General features: G+C 43.3%; 1 protein-coding gene and 1 pseudogene across 1 annotated transcript in view; one reads left to right on the top strand and one right to left on the bottom strand.

Moving 5' to 3' along the window:
- The window catches only part of RCL1 (RNA terminal phosphate cyclase like 1), a 68,257-nt gene extending 65,391 nt beyond the window's left edge, over positions 1–2,866 (bottom strand). Inside the window, exon 1 of the mRNA XM_003273884.4 lies at positions 2,525–2,866. Within this exon, the coding sequence (XP_003273932.2) occupies positions 2,525–2,660 (136 nt within the window). The 5' untranslated portion in view covers positions 2,661–2,866. The remainder of the gene's footprint in view (positions 1–2,524) is intronic.
- Positions 2,867–13,734: 10,868 nt separating this feature from the next.
- Positions 13,735–14,346, top strand: LOC100605362 (annotated as a pseudogene).
- The last annotated feature ends 4,002 nt before the right edge of the window (positions 14,347–18,348 follow it).

The following is an 18,348-nucleotide window of genomic DNA, read 5'->3' as shown; positions in this document are numbered from 1 at the left end:
CTCCCATACTACCCCTACCCTCCAAAGCCCACACCATGAGGGATGTTTAAGCAAGCACCTTTAAGAGATGTGATTCTTGCATTAGAGCTGAAGATTTTATTGGATATGCTCTGAGTTTTTTCCAACTCTGAGAATCTGAGTCAGGAAAAGGCAGAAAGGGACAGATGACAGGCAACATAGCCTTCCGGCTACATCTTCAATCAAGCTACCAAGGACTCCCTTATGACCAGAAATCATGTGTCAGGGACTACATCTATTTATGTGTGTACGTATATGTATATACACTTACATGTACATGTATACATATACACATATACATGTATATCTGCAAATGCATATCTATCTCTCCGTTCCCTCTGTAAGAAATGAAGCAGACAGGCTGGGAGCAGTGGCTCACACCTGTAATCCCAGCACTTTGGGAGGCCAAGGCAGGCGGATCACCTGAGGTCAGCAGTTTGATACCAGCCTGGCCAACATGGTGAAACCCCATCTCTACTAAAAATACTCTACTAAAAATTAGCTGGGCATGGTGGCAGGCACCTGTAATCCCAGCTACGTGGGAGGCTGAGGCAGGAGAACTGCATGAACCCAGGAGGCAGAGGTTGCAGTGAGCTGAGATCGCACCACGGCACTCCAGCCTGGGAGACAGAGTAAGACTCTGTCTCAAAAAAAAAAAAAAAAAGAAAGAAATTAAGCAGACAAACATCTACAAGGTTTCTGAGGCCCTGAAGCCAGCACAAGGATGTACAAATAATTATGAGTCTCTTTCTTCCCCTGGTATATGAACGGGGTAAGGCAAATAATGCTCTACAGTAATGCTCCCCATAAAATACCAGCACACCTGCCAACCAGTTCTACCTCCCTCAGGTATCAGCGTTTGACACCCTTTCAAGAAAGTGCCAAGTGGACAAGCCCTGTTCTTGGAACAAATGGGAGCTCATATGTGTGAGATGCTTTGAAGAGATGCTCTCATACAGTGGAGGGGGAGGAGAAGCATACTTTGGAACATTAAATATTAAATTGGAGGCCACCTGTCAAGAGAAAAACTCTAAATAGAACTAGATTCATTTTAGAGAACCCAGGTTTCCAGGCTGTACTTCCATTTCTCTAAAAAAAAGTTATGCCTACTTTTATACAAAGTAGAAGCCCATCTTTTTACCATATCCAGCTAGTGGCAAGTTCTCTGAGCTAACCTGAGGGTAAAGTGGATGGAGAGCTGGCTAAGAATGCCACACAGCAATCAAGCAAATACTCTGCCCAAGGGTCAAACTCAGTGGAACAGTTGTTGACGGAAAAGTCGTGGCATAAACCACTTGTGGTCTCTCCTTAACTTTCTCAGTGTTTTTGAGCAGTAGAGAGAGGACAGGAACCACCAACACAAGTTTTTCCTACCATCACTAGGTTTCTCACCACTGTACCTGGGATATTCTGCTTCTTTCCTTCCTATCTCCGTCAATAGCATGGCATCTTCTGCCCTTTATGTGCAACCAATCACCATCCAAGAGAGGCAGGGATCTAACTATCCAAAAAATGCATTCAGACAGATAAAACAAGAGCCAGTGCAAAATGAAACACATCAGCACCGCCCAGGAAGCTTCCAGGACCAACCTCAAACACTCCTTTTCAATTTACAGACAGGTTTTTTCCATTTTCACCTGACTACTGACTCGCCCAACTTGGGATAACCACCAGTCAGAAGCTTTTAAATGCATGTATCTCATTCCAGGGGCCCAGGTGGAAACCAAGGCCAGTTGAAAACCGGCGCCATTTAATGAGATGTGGGTTTAAATGGGCCTATTTCTTTTTAACCTACCATTGTAGATTAAGAAGTGCGCTTGGAAGCCTGCAGTTTAGCGTTTGTCACCAACCCTTTTTCTAAAGTCAAGGCAATTAGGCCCATGACTGTCAAAAACCTATCTCAAACCTCTTGTCTTGCGCACATCAATCACAGTCACGGCTGAAAACAAACACAGAATTTTAAAAATTTCTTTATCCACACCCAAGGACAAGTGTGAGGGCAGCCGAGAAATCATGGCGACAGGAACAGCCGGTGTCCAAGGGGGCAGCTGCTTCTGAGACCTGCTTTGAGACAGGGCAGAGAACCAACCCGAGGTACTTTTCTCTCCCAATGTCTCTCCCCCGGCTCATTCCCCATATTCGGTCCAACAAACTGTTTTTCTCCTTTGAGAGGTTTATGGCGAGGGCAAGAGGGACTTAAGGGAAGCGAAGGGGCGACGCCAGGGATTTGTTGCTACACCTAAAGCTGGAAAACGTGCAGCTGTTTACTACCAGCGCCCCGGAGACGCCGAGCGCAGCTTGCAGCTGAGCGCTCCCCTCGGGCCCCGACCCCGCCTCCCCCACCGTGCGTGCGCCTTCGGCTTTGGAGGCGACGCGCCACCTGCCCTCCCCGACGCGCTCACCGGACGCCGAGCCCCCCAAACAACACCGCGCGGGCCCCCAGGGCATCAGCTCGGTTTCCCCTCAACCCCCGCGCCCACGCCGCGCGCCGCCCACACCAAGTCACCTCGGAGGCCCGGGTTGTCGTCTCTGGCCCGAATCTTTCGGATTTTGACGGGGCGCCCGCTCAGGGTAGACAGGACCAGACGTTGGCGCAAGAAGTTGCACCCCGCGTAGCTGAGGGAGTGCGCCTGAGTCGCCATGTGCGCGCTCTCCGAAGAGACGTGAGCAACCCGAGAGCGGCGACTTCGGACAGACGCGGGACTCGTGACTCTGGCGGTGGTGGTGGCTGCGACACCGACGGCGGCGGCTCGGGCTGCCTCCCGCAGCCCAGACGCGTCCACGTGGTTTGGAACAGGAAGACGGAGAGACTAGACACCGGGTCAGAGGGGAGCGGGGCGGAGCCAGTGGCCACCTCCCCGCCTCCCCGCCCGACCGGGGCGGCCCCCGCGCCGCGCCACGCCGCTATTGGCCCGCGCCGGATCAGGGCGGAGCCCGCGCCGCGCCTCCATTGGCTCGCGCTGAAGCTGGGCGGTGCCCAAGCCGCACTGCCATTGGTCCGTAGTGGAGCTGGGCGGTGCCCGGGCCCTGGCAACAGCGCGCGGCTGGAGGGAACGCGTGAGGATGGCCAGGGAACCCCGGCGCGGGAGTTGCCAGTCGGGGCAGTCTCCTCTGGGTACCTCCTGGCGTGGTAGCAAGGGGAGATGGCGGACTGAGATTGATGCCTACGACGTGCTGGATTCTTAGCATTACTACTTACGGCAACTACTGGGGTGAAGATGCTATTATCTACCCCTCCTCTTTCTTACTAAGAGAGAAAACAAGGGTTGGCGCAGTCACCCTGTCGCAGGGATGCTGCTCAGTGCACTGCCGGCGCAGTCCCCCAGCTCCATGCTGTAACCCTGCAAGGTAGAGCCATCGTGTCTTATTCATGGAGAAAGGCTCGAGGAATATTGCAAAGCTGACAGTGGCAGCCTATACTGAGACCCGAATCCTCCCACAGCAGGCCGTTGCTTATTTTATTGAGACACTTCTTTGCCCCTTTCTCACGGGTCCCTTCTTTTGTCGTCACTGCGTTTCATGGCAATTCAGGCCCTCCTACCTCGCATGCTTCAAGATAGATAGTTGTAATAACTTCACACACACACACACGCAATGCTTTTTCCCTCTTTCCCGTCCTCCTCCAATCCTGCACAAGAAAATCTTCCCAAACTTTGGATTATTTCACTTCTCTACTCAAAAACCTTCCAAAATTTACAGTTAACTAACAAATGACTACACAAGTAGAAGTCCAATATCACTGTAATGTGGGTTTGTAGCCATTCCTGGACAACGCTCACCAAACCATGAGTTCCAGAATGCATAGGGGTCCGCGGGGGGAAGGGGGGCGGGGTATGATAGTGTCCAAAAGCGGTGGGAGTTTAAATAAGATTAAGGGATGTAGCTAGCCTTATGTAGACAACAGTGTGTTATAAAGTGGAGTGGAGTGGCGTGCTCATGGCTCACTGCAGCCTCAACTTCCTGAGTGCTAGCAATCCTCCAACCTCAGCCTCCCCATTAGCTGGAACTACAGGTGTGCACCACCATGCTCAGCTAATTTTTGTATTTTTTATAGAGATGGGTTTTTGCCATGTTACCCAGGCTGGTCTCAAACTCCTAAGCTCAAGCGATTGGCCCACCTTGGCCTCACAAGTGTGAGCCACCACCCCCAGCCTTTAATCCATTTTTCTTTGATTGTTGTAAATGGCAAGAGATAGAGATCTAGTTTCATTCTTTCGCATATGGATATCCAATTTTCTCAGCATCATTTGTTGAAGAGACTGTCCTTTCCCCAGTGTATGTTCTTGGCAACTTTGTCGAAAATGAGTTTACCGTAGATGTGTGGATTTATCTCTGGGTTCTCTGCTCTGTTCTACGGATGTATTTGTCTGTTTTTATGCCAGTACCATGCCACTTTGTTTACTCTAGCTATGTAGTATAATTTGAAGTCAGGTAATGTGATTCCTCCAGTTTTGTTCTTTTTGCTTAGGACAGGTTTGGCTATTCTCGGTCTTTTGTGGTTCCATATAATTTTTTTAATTTTTAATTTTTGTAGGTAGATAGTACATGTATATATGAGGTACCGGAGAAGTTTTGATACAGGCATGCAATGTGTAATAATTACATCCTGAAGGATAAGGTACTCATCCCCTCATGCATTTTATTCTTTGTGCTATTATACAAACAAAACAACTATACTGTTTTAGTTATTTTAAAATGTAAAATTAAATTATTGTTGACTACAGTCCCCTCGTTGTGCCATCAAATAGCAGATCTTATTCTTTCTAATTTTCGTACACATTTATTATCCCCACCTGCTCCCCATCATCCCCACCCCCTCCATGTTTTCCAGTCTCTAGTAACCATCCTTCTACTCTCTATTTCCATGAGTTAAATTGTTTTGATTATTAGATCCCACAAATAGGTGAGAACATGTGATGTTTGTCTTTCTGTGCCTGGCTTATTTCACTTAACATAATGACCCCCAGTTTCATCCATGTTGTTGCAAATGACAGGATTTCATTCGTTTTTATGGCTGAATAATACTATATTGTGTATATGTACCACATTTTCTTTATCCATTCATCTGTTGATGGACACTTTGAATGTTTTCAAATTTTAGCTATTGTGAAGAGTGCTGCAACAAACATGGGAGTGCAGATATTTCTTTGATATGCTGATTTCCTTTCTTTTGGGTATACTTGCAGCAGTGGGATTGCTGGATCATATGGTAGCTCTATTTTTAGTTTTTTGAGGCACCTCCAAACTGTTCTCCATAGTGGTTGCACGAATTTACATTCCCACCAACAGTGTACAAGGTTCCGTTTTCTCCACATCCTCACCAGCATTTGTTATTGCCTGTCTTTTGAATATAAGCCGTTTTAACTGGGTGAGATGATATCTCAGAATGAGTAGTTTGCAAGTATTTTTTCTCACTCTTTGGGTTGTCTCTTCAGTTTGTTGATTGTTTCCTTTGCTGTGCAGAAGCTTTTTAACTTGGTATGATCCCATTTTTGCTTTGGTTGCCTGTGCTTATGGGTTATTAATCAAGAAATTTTTGCCCAACCAACGTCCTAGAGATTTTCCCCAATATTTTCTGTAGCCATTTCATAGTTTGAGGTCTTAGATTGAAGTCTTTAATCCATTTTGATTTGGTTTTTGTACATGGTGAGAGAAAGCGGTCTAGTTTTACTCTTCTGCATATGGATATCCAGGTTTCCCAGCACCATTTATTGAAGAGATTGTTTTTTCCCCAGTGTATGTTACTGGCACGTTTATTGAAAATGAGGTCACTGTAGGGTTATAGATTTGTTTTTGGGCTCTCTATTCTGTTGCACTGGTCCATTTGTCTGTTTTTATGCGAGTACCATGCCGTTTTGGTTACTATAGTACCTTTTTTAAAATTTTTCTTTCTTTCTTACTTTCTTTTTTTTTTTTTAAGACAAGAGTCTCACTCTGTCACCCAGGCTGGAGTGGTGCAGTGGCATGATCTCAGCTCACTGCAACCTCCACCTCCTACATTCAAGCGATTCTCATGTTTCAGCCTTCTGAGTAGCTGAGATTACAGGCATGCACCAACACATCCAGCTAATTGTAGCATAATTTGAAATCAGGTAATGTGATTCCTCCAGTTTTGTTCTTTTTGCTTAGGATAGCTTTGGCTATTCTGGGTCTTCTGTGGTTTTATATAAATTTTAGGATTTTTTTCTATATCTGTGAAGAATATTATTGGTATTTTAATAGAGATTGCTTTGGGTAGTATGGATATTTTACCAATATTGATTCTTCCAACCTGTGAACATAAAATATCTTACTATTTTTTGTGGCCTCTTCAAAATCTTACATCAATATTTTATGGTTATCATTGTAGAGATCTTTCACTTCTTAAGTTCATTTCTAGGTATTTTATTTTCTTTTTAGCTATTGTAAATGGGATCACTTTCTTGATTTCTTTTTCGGATTGTTCATTGTTGGCATAGAGAAATGCTACTGATTTTTGTATGTTTATTTTGTATCCTGCAAATTTATTGAATTTGTTTATTAGTTCTAAGATTTATTTGGTGGACTTTGGATTTTTCTAAATATAAAATTATATCATCTAAAAACAAAGACAATTTTTTCTTCTTTCTTTCCCCTCCCCTCCCTTCCTTCTTCCTTCCTTCCTTCCTTCCTTCCTTTTCTTTCTTTCTTTTTTCTTTCCCCCCGCCTTTTTTTTCTTTTTTTTTTTTTTTTGAGACGGGATCTCACTCTGTCACCCAGGCTGGAGTGCAGTGGCATGATCATGGCTCACTGAAGCCTCAACGTCCCAGGCTCAAGTGATCCTCCCACTTCAGCCTCCCTGGTAGGTGGGACTACAGGCACATACAGGCATGCTCTATCACACTCAGCTAATTTTTTAATTTTTTATAGAGATGATATTTCACTGTGTTGCCCATGCTTGTCTCAAAGCAATCTGCCTGCCTCGGCCTCCCAAAGTTCCGAGATTACAGGCATGAGCCACCCACACCCAAGGGTAATTAAATTTATTCATTTCCTATTTGAATCCCCTTTATTTCTTTCGATTGTCCAATTGCTCTAGCTGCAAACTTACAGTACTATGTTGAATAAGAGTAATGAAAGTGGGAATCCTTGTCATGTTCTGATCTAACAGGAAAGGTGGCCAGTGTGGTGGCTCACACTTGTAATCCTAGCACTTTGGGAGGCCAAGGCGGGCAGATCACCTAAGGCTAGGAGTTTGAGACCAGCCTGGCCAACACGGTGAAACTCCATTTGGGTGTGGTAGCATGCACCTGTAATCCCAGCTACTGGTGAGGCTGACACATGAGAATTGTTTGCATCTGGGAGGCAGAAGTTGCAGCGAGCTGAGATCGTGCCACTGTACTCCAGCCTAGGTGACAGAGCAAGACTGTGTCTCAAAAAAAAAAAAAAGATGAAAGGCTTTCAGATTTTCCCCATTCAGTATGATATTAGCTGTGGGTGTATCATATGTGGCTTTTATTATATTGAGGGATGTCTTTTTATACTCGGTTTTGTTAGGGCTCTTATGAGGAAGCGATACTGGATTTTATCAAATGCTTTTTCAGCATCAATTGAAATGATCATTTGATCATTTTTGTCCTTGGTTCTCTTGCTATGATGTATAACATTAATTAATTTGCATTTGTTGAACTACCCTTGCATCCCTGGGATGAATCACACTTGGTCATGATGAATGATCTTTTTAATGTGTTGTTGAATTTAGTTTCATTGAGAATTTTTGCATCGGTATTCATCAGAAGCATTGGCCTGAAGTTTGCTTTATTTGATGTGTCTTTGTCTGGTTTTGGTATCAGGGTAATACTGATCTCATAGAATGAGTTTGGAAGTATTCCCTTCTTCTCTATTTTTTGGAATAGTGTGACTAGAATTGGTATTAGTTCTTCTTTAAGTGTTTGGTAGAATTCAGCAGTGAAGCCATCAGGTCCTGGGCTTTACTTTGCTGGGAGACCGTTTATTACTTCTCTATCATTACTTGTTATTGATTTGTTCAGCAGTGAAACCATCAGGTCCTGGGCTTTACTTTGCTGGGAGACTTTTTATTACTTCTATATCACTACTTCTTATTGATTTGTTCAGGTTTTGCATTTCTTCATAGTTCAATTTTGGTAGGGTGTATGTGTCCAGGAATTTATCCCTTTCTTTTAGATTTTTCAATTTGTTGGTATCTAGTCACTCATCGTAGCCACTAATGATGCTTTGAATTTCTGCAGTGTCAGTGGTAATGTCTCTTTTTTCATCTCTAATTTTATTCATTTGTGTCTTCTCTCTCTTTTTTAGTTAGTCTAGATGAAGGTTTGTCAATTTTGTTTATGTTTTCAAAACACCAACTTTTCGTTTTCCTGATCTTTTGTTTGTTTTCTTCATTTCAAATTCATTTATTTCTGCTCTGATCTTTATTATTTCTTTTTTTCTACTAATTTTGGGTTTGGTTTGCTCTTTTCTAGTTCTTTAATATGCATCATTAGGTTGTTTCTTTGAAATATTTTTTTCTTTTTTGATGTAGGCACTTATAGCTGTAAGTTTCCCTCTTAGTACTGGGTTTGCTGTATCCCATAGGTTTTGGTATGTTGCATGTCTATTATCATTTGTTTCAAGAAAATTTTCTATTTCTTAACTTCCTCACTGACCCACTGGTCATTCAGGAGCATACTGTTTTATTTCCATGTGTTTCCAAAATTCCTCATTATTGATTTCTAGTTCTATGGCATTGTGGTCAGAGAAAATGCTTGATGTTATTTCAGTTTTTTTCGGAATGTTTTAAGACTTGTTTGGTAACCTAACAAATGGTCTTTCTTTGAGAATGGTCCATTGGCTGAGGAAAAGAATGTATATTCTGTAGATACTGTATGAAATACTGTGTAAATACCTATCACGTCCATTGGGTCCATAGTGCAGTTTGATGTTTTTTTATTGATTCTATGTCTGGAAGAGCTGTCCAATGCTGAAAGTAGGGTAAGTCTCCAGCTATTATTTTATTGGACTTCTTACTGTATTAGTCTGTTCTCATGCTGCTAATAAAGACATACCTGAGACTGGATAATTTATAAAGAAAAAGAGGCTAGCCAGGCACGGTGGCTCACGCCTGTAATCCTAGCATTTCGGGAGTCCGAGGCAGGTGGATCACGAGGTCAGGAGTTCGAGACCAGCCTGGCCAACACAGAGAAACCCCGTCTCTACTAAAACTACAAAAATTGGCCAGGCATGGTGGTGTGCACCTATAATCCCAGCTACTCAGGAGGCTGCCGCATGAGAATCGCTTGAACCCGGGATGTGCATGTTGCAGTGAGCCAAGACTGCACCACTGCACTCCAGCCTGGGTGACAGAGCAAGACTCCATCTCAAAAAAATAAAAATAAAGAAAAAGAGCTTTAATGGACTCACAGTTCCACGTGGCTGAGGAGGCCTCACACGATCATGGAGGAAGGTGAAGGAGGAGCAAAGGCACATCTTACATGGTAGCAGGCAAGAGAGCATGAGCATGGGAACTGCCCTTTATAAAACCATCAGATCTCGTGAGACTTATTCACTATCACAAGAACAGCACAGGAAACCCCTGCCCCCACCGTGATTCAATTACCTCTCACTGGGTCCCTCCCATGACACATGGGGATTATGGGAACTACAATTCAAAATGAGATTTGGCTGGGGAAAATAGCCAAACCATATCAGGGTCTATCTCTCTAGCTCTAATAATATTTTATATTATTAGACATATATATATCTAATCATAAAGATATATATAATTATATATTATAATGATATATATTATTAGCTATATATGTTATTTTATATATATATATATATATATATATATATATATATATGAGTGTTCCAGTGTTGGGTGCATATATATTTACAATTGTTATACCCTTTTACTGAATTCACTCCTTTGTCATTATACAGTGACCTTCTGTGTCTCTTTTTATGGTTTTTGTTTAGAAATCTATTTTGTCTGATATAAGTATAGCTATTCCTGCTCTTTTTTTGGTTTCCATTGGCATGGAATATCTTTTTTCCATCTCTTTATTTTCAGTCCATTTATGTCTTTATAGGTGATGTGTATTTCTTTTTTTTAAAATTAAACTTTAAGTTCTGGGATACATGTGCAGAACATGCAGGTTTGTTACATAGGTATACATGTGCCATGGTGGTTCGCTGCATCCATCAACCCATCATTTGGGTTTTAAGCCCCACATGCTTTAGATATTTGTCCTAATGCTCTCCCTCCCCTTGCCCCCCCACCCATGACAGGCCCCGATGTGTTATGTTCCCCTGCCTGTGTCCATGTGTTCTCATTGTTTAACTCCCCCTTATGATTCAGAACATGCAGTATTTAGTTTTCTGTTCCTGTGTTAGTTTGCTGAGAATGATGGTTTCCAGCTTCATCCATGTCCCTGCAAAGGACGTGAATGCATTCTTTTTTATGATTGGAAGTGTGTTTCTTATAGGCAATACATCCTTGGGTCTTTTTTTAAAAATACATTCAGCCAATTCTATGTCTTTTGATTGGAGAGTTTAGTCCATTTACATTCAATGTTATGATTGATAAGTAGACTTACTCCTGTCATTTTGTTATTTGTTTTCTGGTTGTTTTGCGGTCTTCTACTCCTTCTTTCCTTCTTTCCTGTCTTCATTTTAGTGAAGGTGATTTTCTGTGGTGGTATTATTTAATTTCTCGCTTTTTATTTTTTGCTTATTTGTTGTATGTTTTTTCATTTGAGGTTACTATGAGACTTTCAAATACTATAATATAACCCATTCAAATAATATAACCCATTATTTTTCAAATAATATATTTGAAATTATATTTCAAATAATATAACCCATTATTTTAAACTGATTACAACTTAACACTTTGCATAAACCAGCAAAAAAACCTAATAAGAATTCTATACTTTAACTTCATCTCTGCATTTTTCACCGTTTTGTTTTTTCTATTTATATTTTATTGTGCTGTCTATGTCTTGAAAAGTTGCTATAGTTATAATTTTTGATTCATTCATCATTCGTTCTTTCTACTTAAAAGTAGTTTACACGCCACAGTTACAGCATTATAATCTGTGGTTTTCTGTGTGCTTACTATTAGTAGTGAGTTTTGTACCTTCAGATAATTTCTTCTTGGTCATTAACACTCTTTCTTTCAGATTGAAGAACTCCCTTTAGCATTTCTATAGGACAGGTCTGGTGTTGATGTAATCTTCAGCTTTTGTTTTCCCTGGAAAGTCTTTAGTGCCTTTTCATGTTTGAAGGATAGTTTCACTGGATATATACTCTTCTAGGGTGAAAGTTTTTTTCCTTCAGCACTTTAAATATGTCATACCATTCTCTCCTGGCCTGTAAAGTTTCCATTGAAAAGTCTGTTGCCAGATGTATTGGAGCTCCATTCTTTGTTATTTGTTTATTTTCTCTTGCTGCTTTTAGGATACTTTCTTTGTCTTCGACCTTTGGGAGTGTGATAAAATGCCTTGAGGTAGTCTTCCTTGGGTTAAATCTGCTGGATGTTCTATAACCTTCTTGTACTGCGATACTGATATCTTTCTGTAGGTTTGGGAAGTTCTCTGTTATTATCCCTTTGAATAATCTTTCTACCCCTGTCTATTTCTCTGTCTCCTCTTTAAGGCCAATAACTCTTAGATTTGCCCTGTTGAGGCTATTTGCTAGATCCTGTTGACATGCCTCATTGTTTTTTATTCTTTTTTCTTTTGTCTCCTCTATCTATTTTCAAATAGCCTGTCTTCAGGCTCACTAATTCTTTTTTCTGCTTGATCTATTCTGCTATTAAAAGACTCTGATGTGGCCGGGCACAGTGGCTCACACCTGTAGTTCCAGGACTTTGGGAGGCCGAGGTGGGTGGATCACCTGAGGTCAGGAATTCGAGACCACCCTGGCCAACATAGTGAAACCCCATCTCTACCAAAAATACAAAAACTAGCCAGGTGTAGTGGCACGTGCCTGTAATCCCAGCTACTCAGGAGGCTGAACCCAGGAAGTGGAGGTTGCAGTGAGCTGAGATCACAGCCACTACACTCCAGCCTGGGTGACAGAGTTAAGTCTCTGTCTCCAAAAAAAAAAAAGTGTCTGATGCATTCTACAGTGTGTCAACTCCAGAATTTCTGCTTCATACTTTTTAATTATTTTGATCTCTTTTTAAAATTCATCTGACAGAATTCTGAATTCCTTCTCTGTGCTATTTTGAATTTCTTTGTGTTTCCTCGAAACAGCTATTTTGAAGTCTCTGTCTGAAAAGGAATCCTGTTTCTCGAGGATTGGCCCCTGGTGACTTATTTAGCTCACTTAGTGAGGTCGTGTTTTCTTCGATGGTCTTGTTGCTAGTGGATGTTTGTCTGTGTCTGGACATTGAGGAGTTAAGTGTTTATTGTAGTCTTCACAGTCTGGGCTTGTTTGTACTTGTCTTTCTTTGGAAGGCTTTCCAGGTATTCAAGAGGACTTGGGGCTAGGCGCAGTGGCCCATGCCTGTAATCCCAGCACTTTGGGAGATCAAGGCGGGTGGATCACCTGAGGTCAGGAGTTTGAGACCAGCCTGGCCAACATGGCGAAACTTTGTCTCTATTAAAAATACAAAAATTAGCTGGGTGTGGTGGCACATGCTTGTAATCCCAGCTACTCCGGAGGCTGAGTTCAATCACTTGAACCCAGGAAGCAGAGGTTGCAGTGAGCTGAGATCATACCATTGCACTCCAGCCTGGGTGACAGAGCGAGACTCTGTCTCAAAAAAAAAATCAAAAGGACTTGGGGGTTGTGATCTAAGCCATATCTGAATTAGAAGGCATCTCAAGCTCAGTAATGCTGTGGTTCTTGCAGACTTGTAGAGGTACCACTTTGATGATTTGGATAAGATCTGAAAGAATTCTTTGGATTACCAGGCTGAGAATCTTGTTCTCTTCCCTTACTTTCTCCCAAACTAATGGAGTCTCTGTACTGAGCCACCTGGAGTTGAGGATGTAGTGATGCAAGCATCCCTGTGGCCACCACCATGGGTACTATGCTGGTTCAGACCTGAAGACTGGTCTTACCCAAGACATGGTGTAACCACTCCCTGTCTACTACCTATGTCCATTCAAGGGCTTGGGCCTCTATAGTCAGCAGGTGGTGACGCCAACCAGGCTATGTCCTTCACTTCAAGGTGGTAAGTTCCCCCAGGCCCCAGGAGGGTCCATTGTTGTCATCCCAGGACCAGGGACTAGAATTAAATACCTTAGCAGTCTGCCTGGTTGTTCTATTGTACTGTGGTTGAGCTGCCACTCAAACCTCAAGATGCACTGCTTCCCACTCTTCCCTCTACTTTCCACAGGCAGAGCAGCCTCACCCTGTGGCTACCACAAGCCCATGGGAGTACTGCCAGGCTACCACCCATGTTCCCTTAGGGCCCAGGGGCTCTTCAGTCAGCTTGTGGTGAATCCTGCCTGGCCTGGGACTCACCCTTCAGGGCAGTGGGCTCCCCTATGGCCCAGGACAGACCCAGAAATGCCGTCTAAGAGACCAGTCATGGAATCAGGGAACTCAAAAGCCAGTTTGGTGCTGTAACCCCCCTGTGACTGAGCTGGTACCTAAGGTGTAAGAAAAAGTCCCCTTTTGTGCTTGGTGAATTAGAAGTATATTAAAAAGCTCTTCCTGTATGTGCCAGGGTGGCATGTGGTCCATGCCATGCAACAGAGATGCTCAGGCTGTGCCCTTAGGATGACCAAGTGGGAGACAGCAGCACCAGAGATGGCAGAAACCCCCAACATCCAGCTCTTTGGGAGGTGGAGCACTGATGATGTGCAGATCAATGACATTTCCCTGAAGGATTACATTGCAGTGAAGGGGAAGTATGCCAAGTACCTGCTTCACAGTGCAGGGTGGTATGCCGCCAAGCATTTCCACAAAACACAGTGCCCCATGTTGGAGCACCTCACTAACTCCATGATGATGCATGGCCACAATAATGGCAAGAAACCCATGACCATGCACATTGTCAAGCATGCCTTTGAGATCATCCACCTGCTCACAAATGAGAATACTCTTCGAGTCCTGATGAATGCCATCATCAACAGTGATCCCTGGGAGGACTCCACATGCATTGGGTGAGCCAAGACCATGAGATGAAAGGCTGTGGATGTGTACCCACTGCATGGCATGAATCAGGCCATCTGGCTGCTGTGCAGAGGCACTTGTGAGGCTTCGTTCAAGAACATCAAGACCATTGCTGAGTGCCTAGAAGATGAGCTCATCAATGCCACCAGGGGCTCCTCCAACTCCTATGTCATCAAGAAGGATGAGCTAGAGCATGTGGCCAAGTCCAACCACTGATTTCCAGCTGCTGCCCAATAAACCTGTCTGCCCTTTGGGGTGTCCCCACAAAAAAAAAAAAAGAGGAAGATGAAGAAGGAAAAGAAGAAGAAGAATATGTACATAAAAAAATCCCCTTTACTTTTTTCAAGCAGAAGGAGTTTCTTCCCATAGCCACTACAGCTGGGAATGTGCTGAGTCTCACCTGAAACCAACAAGTCTCAAAGTTTCACCCAAGACCCATGGTGTACTACCTAAGTATTGCCGCTGGTTATCAGGGCCCAAGGGCTCTTTAGTTAGCATACGATGAGTCCTGCCAAAACTGGCTCCTACCCTTCAAGGCAGTAGGTTCTCTTCTGACCCAGGATATGTCTAGAAATATCAAATTCCAAGGGGACTCAAAACTCTGACTGTTGCCCTACTCTCCTATAGCTGGGCTGGTATCCACGGTGCAAGACAAAGTCTTCTTTACTCTTCTGTCTCCTCTCCTTAAGTAGAAGGAAGGGGTGTCTTGGAGCTGTGAGCTGTGCACCCTGGGGTTGGGGGGAGGGGTGGCACAAGCAGTCCGTTAGCCATCCTGGCTGGTGTCTCAGTAGGTCGCAAGCACTCCAGTCCACTGGCTCTGAGCCCAGTTCAGCCCTAGGCATTGCCTAGGAGTTGCAGTCCTTGTGGTCTAGACTGCCTATCAGGTTTCCATAGAACCCCAGAGCACTTTAGCCCATGGTGAGAGGCTTGCTAGAACTTGCGTTCCAACCACTCAGAAGGACAGTTCCCCTCTTGCTCCCACCATGAGCAGACGTCAGCTGAGTTCAGCCTAGTTTGGCTTTCTGCGATGACGGGACACCACTGAATTAAATTTAATGTCTCACAGTGCTGTGCTGTCCCTCTCCCAAATGCACAGATTCTCTGCACCAGGCAGCTGCTGCCAGGGGATGGGGGAGAGGTGACATCAAGCAATTCAAGACTGCCTCTCTTACCCTCCTGAGTGCCTCTTTCAGCAATATAAAGTTAAAATCAAATCCAGGGAGTGCTCACCTGAGTTTCGGTTCTTACTAGGGTGCTTCTTTTTTGTAGATAGTTGTTAAATTGGTGTCCTTGTCAGGGAGGGAGATTGGTAGAGCCTTCTATTCAGCCATCTTGGTCCACCTCCTCCTACCCACCTTAAGAAACAAGGCCAGGCACGGTGGCTCACGCTGTAAACCCAGCACTTTAGGAGGCTGGATCACCTGAGGTCAGGAGTTTGAGATCATCCTGGAATGGATCACCTGAGGTCAGGAGTTCGAGACAAGCCTGTTCAACATGGTGAAACCCAGTCTCCACTAAAAATACAAAACTTAGCCAGGTGTAATAGTGCATGCCTATAGACCCAGCTACTTGGGGGGCTGAGACAGGAGAATTGCTTGAACCTGGGAGGCAGAGATTTTGGTGAGCTGAGATTGTGCCACTGCATTCTAGCCTGGATGACAGAGAGATACTCCATCTCAAAAAAAGAAAGAAAAAACAACAACAAAAAGCACTGGTGAAGATACGGAGAAATTGGAACCTTTATACACTGTTGGAGGAAATGTAAAATGGTGTAGACCCTCTGGAAACAATATGGCAGTTCTCAAAAGGTAAAAAATAGAATTTTTAGGCCGGGCACGGTGGCTCACACTTGTAATCCCAGCACTTTGGGAGGCCGAGGCGGGCGGATCACGAGGTCAGGAGATCGAGACCACGGTGAAACCCTGTCTCTACTAAAAATACAAAAAATTAGCCGGGCGTGGTGGCGGGCGCCTGTAGTCCCAGCTACTCGGAGAGGCTGAGGCAGGAGAATGGCGTGAACCTGGGAGGCGGAGCTTGCAGTGAGCCGAGATAGCGCCACTGCACTCCAGCCTGGGCGACAGAGCGAGACTCCATCTCAAAAAAAAAAAAAAAAAAATAGAATTTTTAAATGACCCAGCAATTCTGCTCCTAAGGTATATACCAAGAAGCTTGAAAAAACATACGTTCCCCAAAAATCTTGCACAATAATGTTCATAGCAGCCTTATTCATAACACTCAAAAAGCAGAAACAACCCAAATACCCATAAACTAAGGAATGGATAAATAAAATGTAATATATACATATGATGAAATCAGTCATAAAAAACAATGAAGTATTAATATACCTACAATGCAGATGGACCTTGAAAACATTATACTAATTGAAAGAAGCCAGACACAAAAGGCCACATATTGAATGATTGCATTTATATGAACTATACAGAATAGGCAAATCTATAAAGATTCCAGGGGATGGGTGTAGAGGAAATTGGGAGCAGTTTCATTCTGGAGTAAAAAAATGTTCTGGAATTAAGAAAGTAACCCTTGTTGCATAATATTGTAACTATACAAAAACAAACAAAAAAAATCCCAGCATCTGAGGATTAGGAAAAAAAAAAAAAAAAAAAAAAACTCCACTCCGTTGTATACTTTGAAATGTTTAAAATTGTGAATTATATGTTGTGTGAATTTTTTTTTTTTTTTTGAGACGGAGTCTCACTTTTGTCACCCAAGCTGGAGCACAGCAGGAGGATCTTGACTCACTGCAACCTCCACCTCCCAGGTCCAAGTGATTCTCCTGTCTCGCTCTGCTGAGCAGCTGCGATCGTAGGCACACACCACCACGCCTGGCTAATTTTTATGGTTTTTTTTTAGCAGAGATGGGTTTTTGCCATGGTGGCTAAGCTGGTCTCAAACTCCTGACCTCAAGCGATCCGCCCATCTCAGCCTCCCAAAGTGCTGGGATTACAGGCATGAGCCACCACATTTAGCCCGTTGTGTGAATTTTATCTCAATAAAAAAAAAATGTGATTTGAAGGTTAAAATGTAAAATAAAAGCAATACCTAGTCTAATACTGGAATATAAGAAATGCTACATAAATATTTATTGAATAAGTAAACGAAACTTAAATGATGTAAATCATTACCATGGGGTTGCTTTCCATATTTAAAAGTTGCTGCATTTGATACTGCCACGGAAATCCTGGATTTGGCTTACACATATGTGGCATTAAGTTACATATTTTATCATGACAATAATGGAAAAAAGAACAAATGCTAGTTACACTTTACATCAAGAAGTTCCTATTTTCTTTTCTTTTTTTTTTTTTTTGAGACGGAGTCTCGCTCTGTCGCCCAGGCTGGAGTGCAATGGCCCAATCTCGGCTCACTGCAAGCTCCGCCTCCCGGGTTCACGCCGTTCTCCTGCCTCAGCCTCTCTGAGTAGCTGGGACTACAGGCGCCCGCCACCACACCCGGCTAATTTTTTTGTATTTTTAATAGAGACGGGGTTTCACCGTGGTCTTGATCTCCTGACCTCGTGATCTGCCCGCCTCGGCCTCCCAAAGTGCTGGGATTACAAGCGTGAGCCACCGCGCCCGGCCAAGAAGTTCCTATTTTCAAGAAAGGAGAAAGGATTACCTTTTCAAGAAAGGATCAAGCAATTCTCCCACCTCAGCCTCCCGAGTACCTGGGACTACAGGCGTGTGTCGTTATGCTCAGCTATTCATAATTTTTTTTTGTATTTTTTGTAGAGACGAGGTTTCTCCATGTTGTCCAGGCTGGTCTCAAACTCCTGAGCTCAAGCAATCTGCCTGCCTCAGCATCCCAAAGTGCTGGGACTACAGACATGAGGCACCATACCTGGCCAATAATGTTATCTGGGCATCCATTAAGCCAGTCAAGCTGACACATAAAATAAACCATCACAATACAAGTCAAATCATTTTGCATTCTCACCTGCAACATAGGAAATTCCCTCTTTTTCCACAATCTCACTAAAAAAGTATATTGTTTAACATTCATATGTTTGAAATTGTTTTAGTTCCTCCACACAGGGCAACCTTAGAAATAAAAGTCCTACCGTCATCGTCACATATGTTCATGGTGATTTGCAAGGTGTGTCTTTTTCTTTCCTTTTTTTATTTTTATTCTTTATTTATTTATTTATTTATTTATTTTTTTGAGGCAGAGTCTCACTCCATCACCCAGGCTGGAGTG

This window comes from Nomascus leucogenys, chromosome 1a (genome assembly GCF_006542625.1).
Source record: "Nomascus leucogenys isolate Asia chromosome 1a, Asia_NLE_v1, whole genome shotgun sequence".
NCBI lineage: Eukaryota > Metazoa > Chordata > Mammalia > Primates > Hylobatidae > Nomascus > Nomascus leucogenys.
Note: the sequence above shows the minus strand (reverse complement) of the source record. Positions and strands in the feature narration are given on the sequence as shown.